We start from the raw sequence: 26381 nt of genomic DNA on the forward strand, positions 1-26381 counted from the left end.
CTGACTGACTGACCAGAGACAGGGAGACCGGTGAGGAGGCAGTCAAGCAAGCAAGCAGGACCAGGGGATGGGCTCTGTGGATGGAGAGGACGGCGAAGATGGGGGAAATGTCGTGGAGGAGAACGTGCCTGGATTTAGCAACGGCCTGATGTGACAGTTGGCAGAAAGGTCAGAGAAAGAGACTGAGAAAAAGCGACCAGAGAAATTTGAGGAAACCGTCAGGAAAAACAAGATTAGATCTTGCCACGCTGCTGCTCCTACTCCTTGTCCTATTCTGACCCGTGCATCGGCTGCCTCCTATCTCCCTTCCAGTCGACGGTTCACTCTTACTGCCTGGACCATTTTTCCGGAATATCTCCCGATCCTCAGGAAGCTCCAACGGATGCCCATTCCTCTCCGCATCTGGTAAAAAGTCTTAACCCGTGGCTTTAAAGCACACGATCAGCTCTCTCTCTCTCCTGCTACAGTCCAGTAAGGGGGCTTTACACCAACCTCTATTCACAATGTCTTATCCTCGTCTCTATCACTGCTGAGCTCTTGGGCCCGCCACCCATTCTGGCTAGAATTCCCTCCCCTTTCACGTCCAGAGGACCACTGATCTCTCCATCTCTCCGTGGACATCCCATCTCCTGCAGAAGGCTTTCCCCGACTCATCTCTTGATTTTCCCATTTCCCCACTTCTGTTACCCCTAGGCACTCGGGCACTTAGCCACCCTCCTCCTCTAGTGCACTTATTTATACATCTTTTATACTCTATTGCCACCCTTGACCTGTAATTCATTTTAGTTTCTGTGTCTCATGACAAGGTCAGTCAGGCAGTGAATGCATTTACTGAGCGCTTACTTTGTTCAGAGCACTGTATTAAGTGCTTGGGAGACTACGATATAACAATACAACAGACGCATTCCCTGCCCACAATGCCCACGGTCTGGAGGGAGAGACACACATTGATATAAAAAAATAAATCGCAGATATGTACAAAAGTGCTATGGAGCTGGGAAGGGGGATGAACTAAGGGAGCAAGTCAGGGCGAGAGGGCTAAGTCAGGAAAGCCCTCTTGGAAGAGATGTGCCTTCAGCAAGGCTTTGAAGGGGGGAAGAGTGATTGTCTGTCATCTGATATGAGGATTTGAGGAAGGAAGGCATTCCAGACCAGAGGCGGGACAAGGTGTAAGCTCCTTGAGGGAGCGGATCATGTCTACTATCTTTATTATTACTATTCTATCATTATTATGTGTGTCACTGTTCTAAGCACTTGAAAGTTTCTAAGGGCTCTACTGTACTTGCCCAAGCATTTGATTCAGCGTGAGTACAGTTACGGTAAAGAGTGAGGGTTCGATAATTATTACCGATCGATCGATAAGAGGTGCCATAAGGGAGTTGCCCCTAATAGCGAAGGCTCTAAGGCACTCGATCAGCTCTCTCCCTCCCACCTGATCTCACTGATCTACTAGCTCCCAACCCAAGCACTTTGCTCTTCTTACACCGATCTACTTACTTTCTGTACCTCCATCTCGTCTAGCCTGCTGCCGACCCCTAGCCATGTCCTCTCTCTGGCCTGGAATTCCTTCCCCATTCATCTCAAACAGATCAGCACTGTCCCCATCTTCAAAGTCCCGCCAAGAGGCCTTTCCCGACAAAGTCCTCGTGACCCCTTACCCGCCCACCCCTGTGTCACCTCTCCATTTGGCTCTGTACCCTTTAAGCACTCGATATTCACCCCACCCTCAGCTCCACAGCACTTACGTGCGTAACTTTCCACTGTGCCTTCCCTTCAGGTAACTTGTCCATCTGTCTCCCCCTTTAGATTGTAAGATCCTTGTAGGCTGGGATCACGTCTATCAACTCGCCCAAGAGTTTAGTGCAGTGCTCTGCGCATGGTAAATGCTCAGCAAATACCACTGACTGACTGATTGATTAAAGGGAGCCGAGAGGTCAAGACGTATTAGGAGGGAGTAGAGAGGGTTCGATTTGGCAAGGAGGAAATCTTTAGTGACTTTGGAGGGTTTGGTCTCACCAGTCTCTCTTTCATGGGAGTGTGATTTTACATTAATTAAATCTTAAGGCAGCAGACCCAAAATATAGCATATACAGTACTTCCAAATCAGAGTTCTCACTGAAATTTCAAAACTAACTTCTCTGATAGAGGGATTACAAAAGAAAAGGAACAGCAGAGATTAAACCATTTAACCAACAATTGCCCGACTCTTAATCTGGGGCAATGGAGAGTCAAATCAAAATATTAAAACTATCTGGGACAAACATTTCCCCAAATTGCTAAGAAAATGATGTGTAGCAACAGTTACTGAAGACTAGGGCCATCGGTTAGCTTTAACCGTGGGTGTTACCGAGTAATAAACAAACAACAACTGGCCCACGATTGTAATGGAGCATTTAGAATAGCAGAATATGAGTCTCCTTCCTGATTCGCCCGAATGCTTAATTTCTTTAATCCGAGATCAACATCCGTTGATCTCCTTATACAGAAGAGCTGTGGAAACAGCTGACACTCCTTATCATCTGCCTCAAAATGACCCAGATTTGCTCACCAATCTATACCGAAGGTGAAAACCCTCTCCAAGAAAGATGGCAAGGAGGTGCTTACGCTGTAGAGCCAACTGGGGAGGAGGGCCGGGTTGGGTTACAGGCTAAAACCGGCAGCCAGCTGCACACGGTGAACGTGGAAGAGGGGCAAGGAAATGTGGAGTGTGGAGGTGACAACGATAGGGAGGCTGAGGAGGAGGAGGCGGGGATCGCGGTGGGAGTCGGTGGCTAACGGGTGCCCTGTAAGTACTTCATCTTCGCCCCACCCTCCCCCCACTTCAGGCAGGTGGCCCGGTCTGCTAAATGGTGACTCGCATTCTGGGGCTAATCCAGGAAAAGCCAGGACAGTGAAAACTCCCGCATCCAGACACCCCCAGAGGATCGCCTGGGAACACTGACCAAACGTCTGACCTGTAAAAGGAATCGTTATTATTTATGACCACGTGTCGTCGAGTCGTCTCCGATTCATTGCGACTCTATTATTTTGAGGCAATCTTTCTGTACCACGGCGAAGAGGTTTCCGTAACCGAGCTATGTTAATACTCACTTTACCACGTGAAGGATTGGGCTCAACGGTCTGCTGTCCCGAAGCCATGAGAGAAAAGATCTGGCTCTTTCCGACGGAAGGGTGTCTAACTCGGGGAGATGTGTCTGGTTCAAGAAATGGAGAGAGGATGTTATTTTCTGGCATTACAGACCTTAAGCAAATCAATTACAAGGAAATTATGCTAAAAAGCACTAATAGTATTAAAAATGCTAAAAAGCACTAACAGAATGTATCACCAATGGGAAACAAAGATTTGTTGGTGGATAGCTACCGGTAAACAACTATCACGTGCACTTTAAATAAAAAGTGCGTCTTGTTTAATTCCTTTTAAAATACGAATAAAACACATCCTTTTGATAAAGAATTAGGCTAGCAGTCAGTTTTGTAAACACAACTATCTGGACGCAAACTATGCCCAGTGAGTGTTTATTCCTGGAGAACAAAATGAAGAAATATGAATTTTCACAGAGGCACTTAGGTCTGGACTCCGTAAGCACTTAGCTCTTCACCCCTCCCCTAGCACACACCCCAACTCTAATTTATTTTGTGAGGTCTGTCTCCCCCTCTAGTCAGCAAGTTCCTTGTGGGAAGGGAAGGTGTCTACCTACTCTATTGTACTGTGCACAAGTGCTTAAATACCACTGATTACCTCCTAAGCGCTTACTACAGTGCTCTGCACAGAGTAAGCGCTCAATAAATACCACCGATCGGTTGACTGACATATGCACGTCATAACTCTCATATCATAAAGGAAGCAGCGCGACCTAGTGGAAAGAGCTCGGGCTTGGGAGTCAGAGGACGTGGGTTCCAATCTCGCCTCCGCCACTTGTCTGCTGTGTGACCTTGGGCAAGCCACTTCACTTCTCTGTGCCTCAGTTACTAAATGGGGATTAAAAGTGTGAGCCCCACGTGGGGCAACTTGATTACCCTGTATGTAGCCCAGCGCTTAGTACAGCGCTTGGCACATAGTAAGCGCTTAACAAATACCATCATTATCATTATTATTATTTCCAGAGAGCCTCACTCCCCACCTTTAACACTCAAACATAGATCCTGCAGAATACAAGCCGGCTCTGGAAACACAGCCAGCTTTTCGGATTCACCTTAGATTTATTTTTTCCTCCAAACCTTTAGCTCGTCCCCTAGGAACTGCCTCGATAGGAAAGGGATTTGGGGCACGGCACCCCCTCACACTCTCAGCTGTTTTTTTTTTTACATGACATTTGTTAAGTACTCACTATGTGGCAGGCATCGTTCTAAGCGCTGGGGAAGATACTAAGTAATCAGGCGGGACACAGTCCATGTCCCACATGGGGCTCACGGTCTTAATCCCCATTTTCCACGCTGAGAAGCAGCGTGGCTCAGTGGAAAGAGCCCGGGCTTGGGAGTCAAGAGGTCATGGGTTCGAATCCCGACTCTGCCACTTGTCAGCTGTGTGACTGTGGGCAAGTCACTTCACTTCTCTGTGCCTCAGTTCCCTCATCTGTAAAATGAGGATTAACTGTGAGCCTCACATGGGACAACCTGATGACCCTGTATCTACCCCGGCGCTTAGAACAGTGCTCTGCACATAGTAAGCGCTTAACAAATACCAACATTATTATTTTCCAGATGAGGGAACTGAGGCCCTAGAGAAGTGAAGTGACTTGCCCCGGGTCACAAAGCAGACAAGTGGAGGAACCTGGATTAGAACCCAGGTCCTTCTGAACCAGGCCTGTGCTCTAACCACTAGCCCACGCTGCTTCTCTAGTTATGACACTGAGGCGCCCTACTTCCCAGCCTCTTCATCACTGACGGCTCAGTGCTCTGCACACACGAAGCGCTCAATAAATGCCACCGATTGAGCGACATTCTCCCAAGCGCCTCAGTGGGCCCTTGCCTACTTGCAGAGCCTTAGACTAGACCTGAGGTCTCCTGATTCCCAGAGCCGGGTTCTTCCCACCAGATGAACGGATGGCCTTCAAGGAGCAAAAGCAAGAAAGCCAGGGGACGTTTCCCTTTTTTATTCCAACTGCCTAATCGAGAGGAAGACTAAGAGTTGGGGGGACTCTTCAATGCCCACTTCCACATTCAATTCGGAAACACCTCTAAATGCCCGGAAACTAGTGAAACTGCTATTCGAAAGCACATCCAGATTTACCTCATCGGCACAAGTTGGCTCAAACGTTGTTATATATTTAGGGGCACTGAAGCACTCCATCACCTTGCTACTCTCCTACTGCAACCCAGCCCGCGCACTTCGCTCCTCTAATGTCAACCTTCTCACTGTCCCTCCATCTCGCCTATCTGGCCACTGACCTCCTGCCCACGTCCTGCCTCTGGCCTGGAATGCTCTCCCTCCTCATATCCGACAGAGAATTTCTCTCCCCCACTTTAAAGCCTTAGTGAAGGCAGATCTCCTCCAAGAGGCCTTCCCTGCCTAAGCCTTCCTTTCCTCTTTTCTCACTTCCTTCTGCATCAACCTCATTTGCTCCCTTTGTTCATCGCCAACCCCCCAGCCCCACAACACTTACGTACATATCTATATTTACATTAATGTCGGTCTCTCTCTCTAGAGTATAACCTCACTGTAGGCAAGGAATGTGTCTGTTTATTGTTGCACTGCATTCATTCATTCAGTAGTATTTACTGACCACTCGCTATGTGCAGAGCTCTGTACTAAGCGATTGGAATGTACAATTCGGCAACAGATAGAGACCATCCCTGCCCAATGACGGGCTTACAGTCTAATCGGGGGAGACGGACGGGCAAAACAAGACAACCTAATCACAATAAATAGAAGCAAGGGGATGTACACCTCATTAACAAAATAAATAGGGTAATAAAAATATATACAAATGAGCACCGTGCTGAGGGGAGGGGAAGGGAGAGGGGGAGGAGCAGAGGGAAAGGGGGCTTAGCTGAGGGGGGTGAAGGGCGAAGGGAGGAGAGTGGGAACTCTCCCAAGTGCTCAGCTCAGTACCGTGCTCTACACACAGTAAGTGCTCAATAAATAAGATCGACTGACTGATTAGGGAATCTTCAATCACCAAAGAGAAAGATTAACTCTAAGGATCGGTTGCGGTTTCATGCCAACTACCAGCAGCACAAGCCACGGTCGGAACACGAGCTATATCTGTTTAAGTTGCAGAAATGACACTGACCAGCTTCTGAGGTACGGATGCAGAGTTAGGGTATCCGAGCACATCTTTTATGAAGTTAGTATCACAGCTTTTTCCAATCCAAATGTAAAAAACCTATAAAATAAAATCCCGGTCATATCACGAGTCATCAGAAGAAACATGTTTAGAGACGGTTTTACATACACCAACATGCACTGACGGGGCAAACCAACTTAACTGAAACCAGCTGCTAAAAGAAGTAAAGTTCAGGGAATCTTTGGTACACGGAAGCCTTATCATTGGTATTTATCGAGTATGAAGAGTTTTCACAGTGGCCCTCAAGTTAACAAAGTTTCACAGTGGCCCTAAGTTTACTTGTTTCACTTGGCAAAAAAAAAGGCATGGGGAACTTCCATTTCTGAAAGTAGCTGGAAACAAAACTTCAAGGAGAGTATCAGAATCAAATGTGGTTATTAAACACGGACTGCGTTCAAAGACACCGCTAGAGCGCTTGGAGTCCCTACAAAAGAAGTGAGACACATGAGTCCTGCCCACAAAGAATTTACAATCTAATGGAGGAGACATTACACACGGATAGAAGAATATACCCTAGTTAAGAGGGAAGGATATTAATCAAAAGACACCGATGAGTAAACAGATCAACAGGTAACTGCCAAAGTGACTGACGGGATGAGAGTGCAAGAAAGGCGGGAATTTGATCAGGGAATGTCACTGAAAGGAGGTGGTTTTGGGGGACGGTTTTGAGGAAGGGGAGCGAAGAAGTTTGTGGATGGCGAAAGGCTGAAATGAGGTTAGTCTCATCGGATTTAAGGACTAGTCGGCGGAAATGCTGTGCCGATAGTTTGGGTGATATATAAAAATGTCCCGAGGGTTCAGAGTACTACGAGGTGTTGACTCGTACTCGTACCAGAAGTGGCCAGGCCTCTGAACTGGCCATAAACCCCAGATATGATATGGCTGAGGCACCCAGATCAAAAAGTGACTTCCTTAAACTAGGAAGATGGGTGTGTGAAAAGGTGAGGGGGTGGGGAGGATGGGGAAGGAGGTAGGGGTGATCAGGTGCGACCCGGTGCGTGGTGGATGAAGGGGTGGGGGTGAACAAGAAGCAACTGTGTCAGAGGCTGGGGCAAGTCCACCTCAACATCCATTCCGACGCCCTCTGCCACTCGCCGACCCGCATCGGTCGACCAATCCGCGGTATTTACGGAGCGCTTGCCGCGTGCAGGGCACTGTACCAAGAGCTCGGGGGAGTCCAATACGACAGAGTCGGGAGGCCCGTTCCCTCTCCACAACGAGCTTATAGTCTAGAGGGACTATAGTCTAGAGGGAGACAGGCGTTCATTAAACAGATAAATTATGGATATGGATATAAGTGCTGGGGGGCTGAGGCTGGAGTGGATACGGGGGGCAAATTCAAGTACAAGCGCGATGCAGACGGGAGTGAGAGAAGGGGAAATGAAGGGATTAGTCCGGGAAGGCCTCTTGGAGGAGATGTGTCTTCGAGAAGCAGCCTGGCATAGTGGATAGAGCACGGGCCTTGGAGTCAGAAGGTCATGGGTTCTAAGCCACTTGTCTGCTGCGTGGCCTTGGGCAAGTCGCTCGACTTTTCTGTGCCTCAGTTACCTCAGCTGTAAAATGGGGATTAAGACTGTGAGCCCTCTACGGGACAGGGACTTTGTCCAACCCAATTCGCCTTGCATCCACCCCAGCGCTTAGGATGGTGCCTGGCATATAGTAAGCATTTAACAAATGCCGCTATTAAGAAATACCATTATTAGGAAAAGGCTCTGTGCTTACCCTCACCCCGGGCACGACCGCCGGGGCAAAGGAAGTGAGGGTGGCCCGTCTCTTGGGGTGCTCAGGGTGGGAGCCGGGGAGGTGCTGCAGGAAGGACTCTATCGGACAAGTGAGGGGAGGAGGAGGGAGACCTCAGGTCTGAGCGGAGGGGCCGCCCCGGGCCCCGTAACCCTCGGCTGACAAGAGTGTGGACAGCCGTGCTACCTCCAGGGCTGAAGAAAAAGGGAGACCCCCGGCCATCCTGAACCCCGACCGCCCCCGCGTCCCCATCCGACAGGCAGAGGCCGGGGAGAAGCTGTGGCGCCCAGTCGGTGACACCGTCTCATTGTGCTGCATGCATCTGACACACGGTGTCATGGGCCAAACGGGCAAGACCATTTCTCCAGACTGTAAACTCTTTGTGGGCAGGGAACATGTCTCCCGATTGTACCATTTAGTACAGTGCTCTGGAAACAGTAGGTGCTGAATAAATACCACTGATTGTTCTGCTTTTTATTTCTTTACTATCACCTTTGCTTTGAACATCATCGCCACCACTAATACTTCCGAAACGATGCTATTAAATGTCCTTGTAACACTAAGGAACCGCTGCTAGAGTAACAGCGAATCATCCCGGATACAACCAGCCTGAAACGGTACAGAGTTCTACCCACGACAACGGAAGTCCACGGTTTCTCAAAACCGCACGCCGGGGTGACTGAAACACCGTACAGAAAAACGCCCAATTGGGGTCGGCAAGGGAAACCCGAAGAGCCGAGAGGGAGAACCTCATCGTGGCGAGGGGAAACAGAGGCCACGTTATCATACGTTTCCGTCGGATTACCTTTGGAGAGGATGGGCGGTGGATCTAACAGGTGTGATCTGAAATTTCCTAAACATTTACATGGAGATTTTTGGGGCCTGCGGTCGTTTGGTTCTAGGAGATAAATACCAGAAAACACGGGGGTGCGATGACGGCACTTTTTACACAAGAAAGAAGACTCGTGCTTTTCTTTTTTGTTGCGTCCAGATCTTCCTGCTCCCTACGGGATTGATTCTATCAGTGATCCAGTGGCACCACCTACAGGCAGACCTCTGCTTTGTACCTAATCGACCCGTCGTATTTATTGAGCGCTTAACTATGTGCAGAGCGCCACGCTAAACGCTTGGGAGAGCACAATATAACACAATCAGCAGACGCGTTCCCTGCTCACGACGAGCTCCCGGTCTAGAGGGATAAGTTCTACTGAACGAAGCTCTTCGGACGCTACTAATGGTGACGTTTGAATCTGCGGCCGACGTATCTTAGACGACCTATACGTCCTACGATTTTCTCACCGAGTGTTTGTAAAGATGTCCTTCAGCCACTAAATAACCTCGATTCCTGGTTGCTTATTTGTAGAGAGTGGGATGGGGGCTATCGGTGCAGCGGGTCGAAGGGAAAGAGCATGGGCGGAGAGTCAGAAGACCTGGGTTCTAATCCCGACTCTGCCCACTGCCTGCTGTGTGACCTAGGGAAAGTCGCTTCACTTTTCTGTGCCTCAGTTCTCCTGTTCTCCCTTCTACTTAGACTGTCCAACCTAATTAACTTGTATCTACCCCAGGGCTTAAAACGGCGTTTGACACCGAGGAAGCGCTTAACAAATATCATAAAAAAAAGGAGGCATGCTCCAGACTGTAAGCTCATTGTAGGCGAGGATTTCTCTCTATTGTTATATTGCACTTTTCCAAGCGCTCAGTACATTGCTCTGTACACAGTAAGCGCTCAATAAATACGATCGAAAGAATGAACGATAGGCTTGTCCATTGGTGGTGACTAGCTGCACGGAGTCATCCGCATTCTTTCACGCGGTTCCCCGGTAACCAATAGCTGGTTGAAATTAAGGGAACATTCTTTGTCCTTGTGGGACAGGTTCTATTCTGCCAACACTATTACTGCTATGCTGTGAAAAGTCACCTGTGGGTGACCTGACACTAACTTCTACAAACGCTCTCCAAAATGTGTGTAGAACAGCTAGCGATCACTCCCCAAATTGGTAACACGGCTGCAACTTGCAAATTTTTTACAGTTTGCCCAAACAAGCTCTACTAAATAATAATAATTATAATAATGATGGTATTTATTAAGCGCTTACTATGTGCCAAGCACTGTTCTAAGAGCTCGGGTAGATACAAGGTTATCAGGTTGGCCCCCGTGGGGCTCACAGTCTTAATCCGCATTTTACAGATGGGGTAACTGAGGCACAGAGAAGTGAAGTGACTTGCCCAAAGTCACACAGCTGACAAGTGGCGGAGCCGGGATTAGAACCCTCGACCTCTGACTCTCCAGCCTGTGCTCTTGTCACTAAGTCACGCTGCTTGTTCAAAAAAATAACTGTTACAGGTAGACTCTAGGGACCACAACACATCCTATGTAGAGGTGCTGACATTCTTGTCTACAAAATTAAATCGGATCTACTAGCAAACAAGGGGAAAAAAAATAAACGACTTCAAGGACCTGGAATAAAATCTGGGACATGGAAAAAAAGGAACTCCTTTAAAAAAACTGGCAATTAAGGAACATGCTTATTTCATGACACAAGAATGTCCTAGTGAGTCAGATCAAAAGTCCAAATAGCCCAGGATTTTGTCTCTGATAGTGGCAAGGAAGAAAGATTGAAGCTCAGGTGTTACGATGCCTTCTCTGGCCTGTTCCTTATGATTAAAAGCAGACTATATGGGAGGGGGAGGAGGAAGACAAGGTGATGATGATAATGATGGGCCTCTAGGGTGAGTGTCTGTGTACCACAATGCTTGAAATAACTGTCCCTAAGACCTTGAAAGCTTCCTGGAAAATTTCCAGTCCTCTATCGGTCTTGGCTATGGCGGAGGGAGAGTCAAGCAGAGTCAACCTACCCATTCCATTCCTAGCCTGGGCAGTGGCTAGCGAGTGGAAGGTCATCTGCTACAAGTCAAAACTCACCCGTGCTGGGCATGGGAGAGAGTCGAGGGTGGGGACTTGAGTTCACCGCGCAGAAGGGGGCAATGGCAAACCACTTCTGGAATTTTACAAAGAAAACTCTATGGATCCACTACCAGAACAACTGTAGATGGAGAGCGGGGCGTTCTGGGAGAGATATATCCATGGTGTCGCTTATGGGCCGGAAACGACTCGACAGCATAAGACAAGAAGGCTGTTGAGCGGGAAGAGTTTCCCGGGGGTAAGAGAAGGGTATTTTACCGCCTGTTTCCAGTTTCATGTTCCATCCTCCAGCATGGCTTGCCTAGACTCCACCGACCAGAAGCTCGCTGTGGGCAGGGAACGTATCCGTTTATTGTTATATTGTACTCTCCCAACCGCTATAAGTACAGTGCTCTGCACACAGTATGCGCTCAACAAATACCACTGATTGATGGACCGATCCATCTCATTTGAATTCCCTCCTTGTTTCGATGGAAGGTGGCGTCATCTTCCCTTTTCAGACCCGCTGTGACGGCATTTTCAGAACCATCTAATAGTCCTAATGATATGTAGAAGTGGTCGGAATTCTGGTGGCCTGAGAGTAATAAAATATGGATGTATACCCAGAGGGAAATTTCAACTGTGAAATCCTGAAATTTGTGGCAGTTTTACAGATAGAGTCAACTCTCCCTTAGGATTTCTACTTTTATATTACAAGTAAAACGAAGTCAACCCAGTAACACAGAGGGGAAGCTTTTTAATTAGGTGTAATGAGCAATTAGTTCATATATTAGCCAAAAATCTACTGACTTTAGGGGTGTGAATTGACTCAAAATATAAACTTACCGAACCACAGTCCATAAGGAAAGCGCCTTCTCTTGTCAGCTTCTCTGCTGACAATTTTTGAAGAGGGGGTTGGGGCACAACTCTGTCGTTAACATGAATTGAGCTCTACGAAGAAAAACAGGAGAAAAAAAACCCTCATCAGGCAGTGGTTTTCAATCATTTACCACTTTGCACAAAGTAAGGATTCAATAAATACAACTGAATGAAATTAACAGAAACGATAGCCATGCGGCTATGGTCCTCTGGACTGTAAACTCGTTGTGGGCGGGGATTGTGTGTTTGTTGTTACACTGTACTCTCCCAAGTGCTTTGCACATAGTAAGCGCTCAATAAATACGACTGAATGAATGAAAACTTCAGCCTTCAACGGATGTACCGTATCCCGGGGCCAATCCCGTCACCCCAATCCACTTGCCTTGATGCAATGTCCAAATTGGCCACCTTCTCTCCCACCACTGCGGGCCTTCTGCTACCGACACCCTCCGTACACAACGGGAGGGGATAAAAGCTACCTGGCTCCACCGTGGCCAAGCAGAGCAACCGAAATCTTTTCCATTCAATCGTATTTATTGAGTGCTCACTAAGAGCAGAACGCTGCCCTAAGCGCTTGGGAGAGTACATTCGAATGGGTTCTAATCCCGGCTCCGCCGCTTGTCTTTTGTGCGACCTCGGACAAGTCACTTAACTTACCTGTAAAATGAGGATTAGGATTGCGAGCCCCATGTGGGACAACCTGATTATTTTATAGCCACGCCAGAGTTTAGCACAGTGCCTGGCACACAGTAGGAGCTTAAGAAGTACCGTCATTATTATTGCTACAGTATAACAAGGAACAGACACATTCCAAATGTCTCCTCACCCGCCCAATACGGAACTCTCCCACCCTGATCCGGGGGAACTGGTTCCAACTCTCCCTCGGGCTATCAGGGAGAATCCACCTCCTCCCGTAGTCCACCACTGAGGCTGGAGAGAGGCCAGCACCTGCAACGTGAGGCCTCCACAAAGTCTCGGGAAGCTTGGAGGCTGCTGAAGTGGTCGCTGCTGAGGCTACGCCTGAAATTCTTCTCTAGCCACAGTACCCTTGCTGGGTATTGTTTCCATTTTGTGTTTTTTGTCCTTGTCTTTTATGGAGTTTTAGTGTTTGCTCTGCACACGTTAAGCATTTCCTAAACAGTGTTACTATTACTACGGCCGCGAAGCCACACCCTGAAAGAAGTGGTCCAGCAGGCTTGGAAGCACAAATCCGAGAAAGCCGTTGGCAGCCCTGGCACTCGGAGTCCTGTCTCTTCTCTGCTGCTCTACCTGCACCCGTTGCTGGGCTTTAGGAGTTCTCCGCTCGGCAAGGAGTCCAGCAAGCAGGAGCTCAGGAGCGGAACTGCTGTTGCTGACGTAAAGAGTCAATCAATCGTATTTACTGAGCATTTACTGTGTACAGAGCACCGTACTAAGCGCTTGGGAGAGTGCAGTATAACAGAGTTGGTAGACATGTTCCCTGCCCTCAACAAACTTACCGTCGAGGAGCTAGAGTGAACTAACAAAGGACACATGACACTACCTCTGGGATATTTGTACCCCCGATTGATCTCTGCTGCGAGAGCTCTTTTTTTCTTTTAGATTTTAAAATGTCAAACTCGGGCTTTCTTAGAAAAGCAGGTGTTTGAACATTTACATTTAAAATCTGTCACATCTCCTTTTTTATAAGTGTCAAGCGTGGTTCAAGCGCAGTTTGCTGAACAGTGCTCTTCTTTATCCAGTGCAGGAAAAGGAAAAACCTGGGGCGAATGAGAGTGGAGTGAGGGGAGCTTGGTTGTGGGACTGGAAAGGGGAACGTGATAGGGCAGAAAGTGCAAAGTTCAACAGTCCTCCTCCTCCTCCTCCAGTTTAAAACAGAAACTTGAAGTAGGCATTCATTCAATAGTATTTATTGAGTGCTTACTATGTGTAGAGCACTGTACAGTAGGCAGCAACCTAAAAGAAGGGCAGAAGGTAAGAAAGAGTCCTGTGCGGGTCAGTGGGACCTGCCCTTTCCTGTGGGAAGGGAAGTGTCTACCGACCCTTCGACTGTACTCCTCCTAAAGCTTAGTACAGTGCTCTGCACAAGGTAAGTGCTCGGGGAATACGATTAACTGATGGAAGAGCATGATTTCAAAGGGCAGAAGGGTAGCAGTAGTGGGGGACAGAGCTCAGAAGGTCATGAAGGGGACAGGGAGTTAAAGGACACACAAAAAGCCTGAACGAGGGAAGACCCGAGCCCACGAGGGTCGGAAGATAAAGGAAAACGAAGAAACTAAGGGGGAGTACAGAGCTCAGAGGGCAGGCGCCACTGTGTCACTGCTAAAGTACACGTTTCTCCTGGAATCAAACGAAATATGTGGATTGGAAATTTGATTTTTTTCCCTTCAATTCTAGGAATCGGGAGCGGGGAAATCGCAGATGGTGGACGCTGCTCCAGGAGGAAAACATTTCCTCACACCTCTGAAAGGACCACATCTGTTCAGTCACTTTTTCTGGCATTACTAAATGTCGATATTTCTGCAAGTGGTTACTTGCCCTGCATAGTGTTTCAAGCTGATGTACTTTCAAACATCTAAGTACATTACTCATTAAAATTAAATTATGCGCCTGGCTCTGTGGCAAATTTTCCCGATAAAATGCATTTTGCTGTCTTTAATTCTCCCCATCATTAAATTTAGCTAGTTCCTACCGATAGCATACTGAGGAATCTTGTCAGAGGAGCTAAAGTAGGTTGGGGGTTATCATTTTCATGGTATAAGATGCAAAATGGTAAAACAAAAGATAAGGTCAAAGTTCTGTTAATCAAGAAGTTGCCTAATGGCCAGCAGATTTCACACATTCAAAATTAAAGACAAACGCAATACACTTGTAAAGATGTCATACCTCATCAGTCAGTCTGTCTACCCTGTATAAATTGGGATGAATCATTTTCATCAGGTGAACCAATGGCTGAGACTTCATCTGGCACATCGCAAATACACGGTCATCCAGGCGTGTACTGGTACCAGTCCTGAATGCTTTCTGTGAGGAAAAAAACAAAATCAAAACATTTCTCCAGGTAATGTTTAATTTTAATCACGCTCAATTCACGATCTGATTTACTTGAATCTACTTCAGCGCTTCGAACAGTGCTCGACACATAAACGCTTAACAAATACCATAAAAAACAGATTTTTGTAAAATAAAAAAAAAGTACTGCCTGCCATTAATGAGAAACAACAAGATGATTTTTCAGCTGAAACGTGTAGCAAGCTTCACACATATAACAAATACAGAGACGTAGGATAAAAGTCTGCTTATTCATATGCCCTCATTTTCCCAACATTTATTATTCTTACACGTAAGAATTTTAGCTCTCAATTAATTGTATTTCTCATTAAAGAAAACTGGGGGGTTACCAAAAAAATCAAGCATTGTCATTTTTATACACATAAGCTTCACAATGTTAAAGGCCAACTCTGAAAACTACAATTCATTTCAATGCCTGTCTTCCCTTTGGGACTGTAAACTTCTCGAGGGCGGAGGCTGTGAACTCTGTTAAACCCTTGAGGGAAAGGGACCGTGTCTGACCTTACTATTTTGTAATCCACACCAGCGCTCAGTACAGCGCTTGGCACAGTCAGTGCTTAATAAAAACTATTATCATTACTATCACCCTCCCAAGCGCTTAGTACCGGGCTCTGTATACGGTTAGCGTTCAATAAAGACCACTGATGGACTGATGGACTGAGTTACCTGTTTGAGAAGTGCCAAAACATAGAGAGGGAACAGCTTGAGGGAGGAAGGTGCGATCACGGCAGACTGCTGCCAGTTTGACACCGTAGAACTGTACGCCGACAGTGAATCTACCACCGCGTTCACCAAGGCATCTCTGGCGTCTGACAGACTCGAGGAAACCGACCTATCGACAGCTGCGCAAAGAAAGAAACGACATCAAGGGGCCGTATGGCTCTTTAACGTGAGATGGCCAGGTGGTTAGAATACGACCTGGGAGTCAGAAGGACCCGTGTTCTAATCCCGGCTCTGCCACTTGACTGCTGTGTGATGCTGAGCAAGGCACTTCTCTGGGCCCTATTACCTCATCAATAAAATGAAGATTAGGACTGCGAACTCCCTGTGGGACAAGAACTGTGCTCAACCCGATTGTCTTATACCTATCTACCCCGGCACTTAGTACGGTGCCTGACACATAGTAAGCGTTTAACAAATACCATTAAAAAAAAGGTAGGAAAGTAGAAGAAAGGAATCCACAGATCTTTGGGAAAAAAGCATGAAAACATGGTGGAGAGCTCTTCTTTATGATATCTGTTGAGCACTTACTATGTATCAAGGACTGTTCTAATGCTGGCATAGATACAAGTTAATCAGGACGCCATATTCAGAATAGAGTTTTCTGCTGAGGCGAGCCAAGAAACAACCCACATCAATATTGTTTCAGCAAGGACAATCGGTTCTCTCCTTTTCCCCTAGGGTGATGGTGATGGAAGGTGGCTGGAAAGTAGCAGAATAATGAAGGTGAAGAAAAATGTTCCAGTCCAGGGACAGGGGCGGTAGAGAGATTCCGCATCGGCAATTCAAGGGAGGGGGGGACAAAAAAAAGAGCATGGCAAGAGAGAGATTTTCAGATTTACCCAAGTAATGAACGGATTTACAAATTCTTAACACAACTCCTTCCTAAATATGAAGGCAGTCTTGCGTCAATAAGTCAAAAGTAGAACCATGCTTTCCATTCAGCTTAATGGATGATACACTAAATACTGAAGTGAAGAGTTTAAGTGTGTTCAAAGAAAGTATTACGTGAGTCTTACTTTTCTTCGCTGAGCCTCGGTTACCTCATCTGTAAAATGGGGATTAAGACTAGGAGCCCTATGTGAGACAGGGACTATGTCCGACTCCATTACCTTTTATCTAACCCAGGGCTTAGAATAAGGTTTGGCACAGAGCAAGTGCTTAACAAATTCCACCATTATTATTGTTATTATTATTATTAGTGATATTCAGTTATAGAGACCTCTATTAAGAAACGGCTTCAAGCTACATGCAGTTCACCGCTTGGCCCCGGCCGGGAGCCATTAATGGCATAAACTTCCTTCATTGCTAAAATGATGAAGATCCCCTGGGATTTAGCAATGAAAAACTGATAGGGAGGATTCTGCAGCTCATGGGAGGAAACCCCACAAGATGGTTATATTTAACTCAAGTTTAAGATGTTTGTGTTTTTTTCACACCCCCCCCCCCCCCCCCCCCCCCGGCCTCCCGAAAAATTTAACACTCCTTCAGAGGTACAACCCGAACTGCTGAATTGAATGCAAATGAATTCCTGAAAAACTGCAGACTGCTGATAAAATCTAAAAGGTTAAGTCAAATTGCGTGAAATGTATGAAAGAATACATCCACAACACAGCTGAGGAGAGAAAAAAGTACAATTTATAAAGAGGTTTCAATGTTAACCGTGAACCAAATAAAATAATTCATGCACAAATAACTTTTTAGTGTGTGATCTGGCTAGAATGTGATGGGAGATTAGATAAACATTTAGAGAAGCAGCATGGCCTAGTGTGTAGAGCATGGGCCGGGGAGTCAGAAGGACCTGGGTTCTAATCCTGACTCCACCACTTGTCTGCTGTGTGACTCTGGCTAAGTCACTTGACTTCTCTATGCCTCAGTTACTTCATCTGCAAAATGTGGACTATGACTGTAGGCCCAGTTTGGGGTACAGACTCTGTCCAACCTTTATTAGCTTGTATAGAGTGCCTGGCAGATAAATTACAAATGCCATAAAAAAAGTATACATACAAAAAAATCCAAGGAGCTATAAAATGCCACTAATTGATCACACTGCTATGCAGCTCTGTGCAGGAATTATTTTTTTAACTGGTACCGGTTAAGTGATTACTATGTGCCAGGCACTTTACTAAGAGCTGGGGTAGATACAAGTTAATCAGATTGGACACAGTCCCTGTCCCACATGGGGCTCACAGTCTTTATCCCCATTTGACATTTGAGGTAACTGAGGCCCAGAGAAGCAAAGTGACTTGCCCAAGGTCACACAGCAGACAAGTGGTGGAGCGGGAATTAGAACTCAAGTCCTTCTGACTTTCAGACCTGTGCTCTAGCCACCAGACCACACTTTTCTATGACTCCAGAGTACCATGTACTTATGTATCTGCAACACTGCGCTTGTTCATTATCGTGTAAAGAATTAATTCCAAGTGTTCAGAGTTCCATGTTACCGGTGAACTTTAACAATGGAAGAGAAGTGATACGGTGCTTCTGCTATACAACAATGAAGCAAACTGCTTCAGGGGCAGAAGCCGGCTGCCGCTACCTCCCCTCCATACGATCCTCTGCCTCAATTGATTTCTTCAGCTAACACGAGGGTCTCCGTTGCTTTTGCAGGAGGGCTGAAGGGGGAGTAACAATACGTGGAATACATTGCACGGCTGGGTCCCTTATCTTGATACTCACCCATGTTTGCTAGAAGGCAGATGGCTGCTTGTACATCCACTCCTGCGTACACGTCTGCCAATGCGCTCACCACTGGCAAGCAAAGGGTGTGCACTCGAATTCTCCTCTCCCCTAATCAAAAGGGTGAATAGATTTCATTGCATTAGACAGGTGGTGGGAAGAGGCATTCAAGACTACACATCTTCAATCACCTACATTTATCCAATTTCGGTGGGCCGGCGGGGAATTATTTTCCCATGTAAAAAGACTGTTAAAGCTCATTGTGGGGAAGGAATGTGTCTGTCTGTTGTGTACTTTCCCAAGCGCTTAGGATACTGCTTTGCAGACAGTAAGCACTCAATAAATACAGCTGAATGAATGAATGAATGAAGTTAACCTTTTAAGTTAAAACCGGAAACCCAATGCAATACGCGCCTGAGAAAGCAGACGTAACTAGATTTACAAAATAAAAGCGTTAAAGCCTGGAAGCTCTTGCCTCCTCAACCCTCTCTTCCATGGTAGATGAATGAAATGTGGGTCTTGTGGGCCCTGGGGTTTCTAGGGCAACTGTGGAATTCCCTGCTTGGCCCTGGCACGCTATGTGCCCACGGGCTGGGGGTGAAAGCCTCTGTCCTGCCTCTCTTGGCCCCTCTCCGCCTCTGGGGCCTCCATCTGTAGTCCGGCCTACCATCCCCCTCACGGTGGCCGAGCGGACTGCCCTCTCTCCCCCTCACCGTCGAGATGGCCCCAGTCCATCTCATCTTCCACTGCCCTGGCCCGGGCCAGACCGGGCCCTACCGTGTCAGGCCTCTAGCTCGTTGAGGGCAGGGAATGTGTCTGTTATATTGTTAGATTGTACTCTCCCATGCGCTTATAAGGACGGTGCTCTGCACAGAGCGAGCACTCGATAAATACCGCTGACTGACTCTAAACTAGCGGCTGCGTAGCCATTGCTGTGGACTCTGGATCATGAGGAGAAATTCTGCTCCTCTAGCCTCAGCTCCGGTCTGACTTTTATTCTTCTTTCCTGTACTGTGTATTCACCCCCTTGCTCCTTATGCTGTTTAAGGTTTAAGTGCTTCATTGTTACCAGTGGGTCTACTTCCCGTCCTCCACCGGCTTTGTGATCCCCTTGTAGATCAGAGTTAAGATCTAATTGCCACTTCTATATTCTGTCCTAGTGCTTAATACAGCGCTTTGCACAAAGTGCTTAACAAATACTATTACTTTGCCTGTGACTCCTATTCATTCATTCATTCAATCGCATTTACTGAGAGCTGTGTGCAGAGCACTGTACTGAGCGCTTGGAAAATACAATTCGGCAAAAGATAGAGACAATCCCTACCCAACAGTGGGCTCACAGACAACAAAACAAAACAAGTAGACAGGCATCAATAGCATCAAAAGAGATAAAGAGAATTAGATATATACACAACATTAATAAAATAAATAGAATAATAAATATGTACAAATATACACAAGGGCTGTGGGGAGGGGAAGGGGTAGAGCAGAGGGAGGGAGTCGGGGCGACGGGGAGGGGAGGAGGAGCAGAGGAAAAGGGGGGCTCAGTCTGGGAAGGCCTCCGGGAGGAGGTGAGCTCTGAAGAGGGAAGAGAGCTAGTTTGGCAGATGTGAAGAGGGAGGGCATTCCAGGTCAGAGGTAGGATGGAGGCCAGGGGTCGATGGCGGGACAGCGGGAATGAGGCCCAGTCAGATGGTTAGTGGCAGAGGAGCGGAGTGTGCGGGCTGGGCTGGAGAAGGAGAAGGGAGGTGAGGTGGGGGGGGGGGGGGGGGCAAGGGGATGGAGAGCTTCGAAGCCAATAGTAAGGAGTTTTTGCTTCATGCGAAGGTTGATAGGCAACCACTGGAGGTTTCTGAGGAAGGGGGTGACATGCCCAGAGCGTTTCTGTAAAAAGATAATCCGGGCAGCAGAGTGAAGTATAGACTGAAGCGGAGAGAGATGAGAGGTTGGGAAATGTGAAAGGATCCTACTCTTATAACTCCTCCTTCTAATAATAATAATAATGTTGGCATTTGTTAAGCGCTTACTATGCGCAGAGCACTGTTCTAAGCGCTGGGGAGGATACAAGGTGATCCTAATACTCCTACCTATTATTAATACTACTACTACTCTACTCCTCCTCCTTCTCTTCCTCCTCACGCTCAAGGACAGATGGGAAAACATTATAAAAATTAGGTTGCGTCATGGTGTTTTTGTAACACGCATATTATCGGGTGCAAGAAATTGTTCCCAATCACCAACGGCTAAGGGGAGTCAAACCTTTTGAAAACTGGGTGCTGGCTACTTTTAGCCAATAGTGTGCAGGAGCAGTATTAATTGAAGTCATAGTAAAAATAAACCACAATATCAGAAACAGCCAACTCCCTCGGTAACGATTTACGAATACGACATTTTTACAAAATAAATCTGTACAAAGTAAAGGTTCGGATGGACATTTTATAGGTTAGAAGATGGAAAGCCACTGATACCACTGCCAGCTGGACTTTGCAAGAATCATTAACTAATGAGATCATATCTGCTCAGGGAAATTCAACATTCCTCTTTGGAGTGGAAACATCACTGCAAACCCCAAGAAAGAAAATTAAGTTTCCTGAAGGACTTAAGAAGATAAAATGCACTGATTTCAAATCAGCCAATCAACGGCATTTCCTGACCACTCACTGTGAGCAAAAGCACATACTGGAAGTTCACACTGTAAGACCTAATTTGGGGGGGTGGGGAGGAGGGAGGACGAGGAAAATGCCGCTGTAAGCTAACTCTCCCATCTGTTAAAATTACCTTTGCTTGAAGTGTACAGAAGAGCTGTCTGAAAACATACTAATGAAGTGTCTGCCAAACTCTCCTCAATTGACATCTGCACTGCAAATCCGGCATCGGGGTTGATGTTGGCGAGAGACAGCAAATCAGTAGATCGCACAAAAAAGTTGCCGTGAAAAGTGTGTATTGAGAGACCTAGAAGCAGAAAGGAGTTTAGAGCACTCCATTACTCATCTGGGCTTTGTTTGGAAACTTGGTCCCGATTACAACTTTAGGACAGTGAGAAGAGTGTCCCTTGAACATAAACCGGAAGACGGTGTTTGTCGATAAATGCAATTTGCATTGAAAACAAGACTAAATTTATGTTATTTGGGGGAGGGAAAAAGAGAACTGATAAACGAAAACAGTAAATGGAGACTCTTGCCTATTGGTTTGGCATTTGAGTCAGGAGACTGAACCCCTCTACCTTCCCCCACACAACCAGACTATTTTATGCAAAATTAATGCTGTTCAAACTGGAAAAACGCTGACTACAAACACACTTGTATATACAATTCCTAAGTGAAGAGCCCCTAATATGGAAACACTACTTTGCCAAGTTATTCTCACTTTTAAAAAACAAGCAGTTCGAATTCTGAAATGGAAATTTGTCGTTAAATGATGTGGATACACTGAATAATTTCCCCATCTCATGTAACTGCAATTCAAAATACAGCAAGTAAAACTCTGGGGTTTTGCAGTTCATCTTTCATTTCGCACCTTTCGTACACCTTATTCTCATGACTGCTTCAAACCCAATCTTCCTCGTGAGATATCGTTTTAAATCCTTTTGCAATTTTTCTGCTTGTGCAGGATTGTGACTGTGATGGAAAGACGGATAGTAATAGATGCACCCTGCAGAATACTTGGACATGCAAGCTGAAGGGGGGGAAAAAAAGAGGTCAATACTTACAGATGGGCACACAACAATCTAAACAGAACAAAACTTTTTTTTTTTTTAATGTGTTATTATGTTAGTATAGGTTCTAGTTGAAATTTCCAAAAATCTCTTCTGGAAGAAAAATGTACATGTTTGGAGGAAAGGAAAAGATAAGTCACTTTCTCTCTTTCTCACACAAATACACACATAGAGTTGAATAGGTTTTCATAACATGTTATAGATAAAGAAGCTTCCTATTTTCATTGTGTTTTGTATGCACTGCTCTTCGGTGAGCTAGGGGAATTGAACTTTTATCTGGGCAAAGCCGGGATTAGAATCCAGGTCCTTCTGACTCACAGGTCCGTGCTCTATCCACTTGGCCACACTTGATTTGATGTTTACACCTTATTTTTTCAAGGGTTTAATCAGTGCTCTGCATATAGTAGACATTCAATAAATGTCATTGATTGATTGGGTAGGGTGGAAATTATATGGCTCAGCCTTGCCCAACAGGTCAGAGAATAATTTCATTATTTAAAGGATATGACTTCTTATATTGGTATTTGTTAAGCACGTACTATGAGCCAGGCACTGTATAAAGCACTGGGGTGAATACAAGACAATCAGATTTAATGTCTGCTTCCCCCTCTAGACTGTAATCTCGTTGTGGGCAGGGAATGTGTCTGTTTATTGATATAGTGTGTCTTTTTATTGTTATATTATACTCTCCCAAGCACTTAGTATAGTGCTTTGCACCGTAATAATAATGATGATGGTATTTGTTACATGCTTACTATGTGCCAAGCACTGTTCTAAGCACTGGGGTAGATACAAGGTAGTCAAGTTGTCTTACTTGGGGCTCAGTCTTAATCCCCATTTTACAGATGAGTAACTGAGGCCCAGAGAAGTTAAGTGACTTGCCCAAAGTCACATAGCTGATAAGTGGCGGAGCCGGAATTAGAACCCACGACCTCTGACTCCCAAGCCCGGGCTCTTTCCACTAAGCCACGCTACTTCTCTATGAATGAATGAATGAAGGTTGGACAGAGTCCATGTTCCACATGGGGCTCCCAATTCTAATCCCATTTTATTGATGAGGTAACTGAGGCCCAGAGAAGTGAAGTGAATTACCTAAGGTCACACAACAGACAAACGGCAGAGCCGGGATTAGAACCCAGGCCTGTACTCTATTCATTAGCCCACGTAAGCTCTCGCGTCATTCAATAGGCTAATATACCAAGGTTGCCTTCTCAGAACTACTCTAAATAACCAGACTGACAACTCGCTAGCGGGTTCCTATACCCTGGATGAGGGCTCCTAAATGCCACGGGGTATCGTTCCTTGTTGCTTCATAGTTCTAAGCCTCGTTCTAGAGCCGGAGTTAAATCCTCTAAAAATATGGAATAGTTGTCTTATGTAAACAACTTTGGATGGAATTTTTGGGCACAGACAGTGGAGTCTGACAGTGTCTCCAGTTGGGAGCGATGGACCAGTCTTGGCGGTTGGACGTCAGGTCCAAGAAACCGTATACAGGGATCGGTTGGAGTAATCGCTACGGTCTGTGCTGACTACATCGGCCACCTGTTTGTCGGGATGTCCTGGAGTGACGTCTGCGGGGCTCTGGTCTAGAAATCCTCCCCGCTGATTAAATAGTTCCAGCAGACAGAACCGGGACTAAAACCCAGGTGTCCTGAATCCCAGAGCATATTAAACTATACGAGCAGCTTTCTTAGGAGAAAGAGCCCAGGCTTGGGAGTCAGAGGATGTGGGTTCTAATTCTGGTTCTGCCACTTGTCTGCTGTGTGACCTAGGGCAAGCCACACAGCTTCAACAGATGGGGTTGAAGACTGGGAACCCCACGTGGGACAAGCTGATTACCTTGCATCTGTCCCAGCGCTTAGAACACTGGCACACAGTAAGTCCTTAACAAATGCCGTAATTATTATAATTGTTACAAGACTATCCACTTACCTAGAGATGCCAGATCAGAATACTGTGAACTTAAAAGGAAGAGATCCACTGCAGTTTGCTGTCCTGAACAGTCTAAGGCCAACTTCTTATAAAAATCAGTTGCAGGACCAAGATGTTGAACAACCTTTAGGAAACGGATTACGAAAGAAAAACCGTCAGAGCGAGATTGTGTGTGAATCAACCTTATCTCCCTGGTCTCCTACTACAACCCAGCCCGCACACTTTGCTCCTCTAGTTCCAACCTACTCACTCTCTTCGGTCTCATCTATATGTGGTCGCCAACCTCTAGCCCAAATCCCACCTCTGGCCTCGAATGCCCTCCTTCATATCTGACGGGAGATTCCTCTCCTCACCTCCAACGCCTTCATTCATCCTCCCTCCCAAATCCACAACATAAATGTATATATATGTAATTTATTTATTTAGCTATTTATTTCTATTAATGTCTATCTCCCCCTCTAGACGGGCAGGAATATGTCTGTTTGTTGTTAGAGTCTCCTCTCCCAAGCGCCGAGTACAGTGCTTTGCACACAGTAAGCGCTCGTCCGCTCAACTGTATTACTCGTCCGCTCAACTGTATTACTCGTCCGCTCAACTGTATATATTTCCATTACCCTATTTATTTTGTTAATGAAATGTACATCGCCTTGATTCTATTTAGTTGCCATTGTTTTTACGAGATGTTCTTCCCCTTGACTCTATTTATCGCCATCGTTCTTATCTGTCTGTCTCCCCCGATTAGACTGTAAGCCCGTCAAACGGCAGGGACTGTCTCATCTGTTGCCGACTTGTTCATTCCAAGCGCTTAGTACAGTGCTCTGCACATAGTAAGCGCTCAATAAATACTATTGAATGAATAAATACGACTGAATGAATCTCTTCCAAGAGGCCTTCCCCAACTAAGCTCTCAATTCCTCTTCTCCCACTCCCTTCAGAGTCGCCCTCTCGCTCGGATTTTCACCCTTTATCTCCCACCCCAGCGCTCGTGTACATATCCGTAATTTATCTATACTAGTGTCTGTCTCCCCCTCTAGACTCTAAGCTCACTGTGGACAGGTAATGTGTCTACCAACTGTCACAGGGCACTCCCCAAAGCGCTCAGTACAGTGTTCTGCGCACAATAAGCTGGGACAAAAGGTGAGTAGTAGGGGAAAAACGGCTTCTGAAATGTTACGCGGAAATAAAATCCCAGATACCTTTGTACTTGATCTTTGATTGGGATCTTCTCTGGACTGTAAGAGTCCTACACCCAAGGAAGGTAACTGTGTCTGAAACACAGACACCCGGCCACCTGTTGGAGACATCAATTTAAAGGCAGCCTGAAGTGCAGGGCCAAGAGCGCTATGCGTTTCTCTTGTATTGGTGAACATATTTGGTAATGCATTCAATAAGTCTTTTATCAGCTGGAAGACAAGATTGAGAAGAGTTACTCAGGAGGCAAGTGTAGGATTTCTCTGAAGAGGCTGGAGAATGTGCACCGTCAACACCTGACGCTCATTTTTCCCAATGACACGTACACAAATGAACACCCCATCTTTTAAAAACCGAAATAAAAACCCGAAACAAAATGACGCGATGTGATGGTAATTTCCACTAGACTAATTCACTGAAATATACGATCCAATGATTAACTTGAAGTTACTGGTGGACTGTAAGTTAAATGTGGGATTTTAAAAAAATTATCAAATAGGCATTTGCATCAAATGGTTGTAATGGTACTTTGAAAAAAATCCATCTTACCTCCTTACTTTCATGTAGATTCACAAGTAAACTATCAGGTGTAGGTAAGAAAATGTCTATGGAAAAAATACAAAATCTTCAACAAATCCAGGCAAAAAAGAATTCACATACAAAATAATCATAATCCAGGCCTTGCTTTTCTTACTTCACATATAAAAGGAATAAAAGAGATAACATCTTCTACTAGTTTTGTTAACACTATTGCATAGTTTCACAATTCAGCTTCGTGTGTTTTCTGGCAAAGTTATTAAACACAAAGATACTATCAGTGACTCAAATCTCTATGGAATCTTTTAAAGTACAGCAGTGTTATATGATCTTACTTTTATTTTCCTCTCTACTTACCCTCAATGTCTGAGACAACCAACATTTGAGGCTGGGATAAACCTTCTTGCAAGTTGTAGAACTGAACGGTGCTGTCAAATGTTACAAATCCTATTCTTGTTCTTGAATCTCCAGGTAGTCTAAAGCCAAAGATAACATCTTTAAATAGCAAGAATGCTCAGGATTGTACTTCCATGTGCAAGAAAACAATTCCACATCATCAAATGCATTAACTGGAACTATCTTCTTAAAAAAAAAAAAGTACTATGCCCACTGAAGTGAAAAAGATAACGGTAACCCAACTCATTATGGACTGTTTCTGTAGAATGAGGAGATATATTTGCTCTCAAAATAGTCCATCCTGAGGACACTCCTTAGATGGGGTTGGACATACCAAATGTAGACGTAAAAG

General features: G+C 45.8%; 1 protein-coding gene across 1 annotated transcript in view; it reads right to left on the reverse strand.

The window, feature by feature from the left end:
* Positions 1-26381, reverse strand: part of SEC24B (SEC24 homolog B, COPII coat complex component) — a 102133-nt gene that overhangs the window by 3872 nt on the left and 71880 nt on the right. Inside the window, 12 exon segments of the mRNA XM_039913680.1 lie at positions 3091-3194; positions 6234-6326; positions 11776-11880; positions 14674-14811; positions 15526-15701; positions 18259-18369; positions 21037-21210; positions 21775-21933; positions 23906-24029; positions 25102-25308; positions 25646-25701; positions 25991-26109. Coding sequence (XP_039769614.1) covers positions 3091-3194; positions 6234-6326; positions 11776-11880; positions 14674-14811; positions 15526-15701; positions 18259-18369; positions 21037-21210; positions 21775-21933; positions 23906-24029; positions 25102-25308; positions 25646-25701; positions 25991-26109 — 1566 coding nt within the window.

This window comes from Ornithorhynchus anatinus, chromosome 12 (assembly GCF_004115215.2).
Source record: "Ornithorhynchus anatinus isolate Pmale09 chromosome 12, mOrnAna1.pri.v4, whole genome shotgun sequence".
NCBI lineage: Eukaryota > Metazoa > Chordata > Mammalia > Monotremata > Ornithorhynchidae > Ornithorhynchus > Ornithorhynchus anatinus.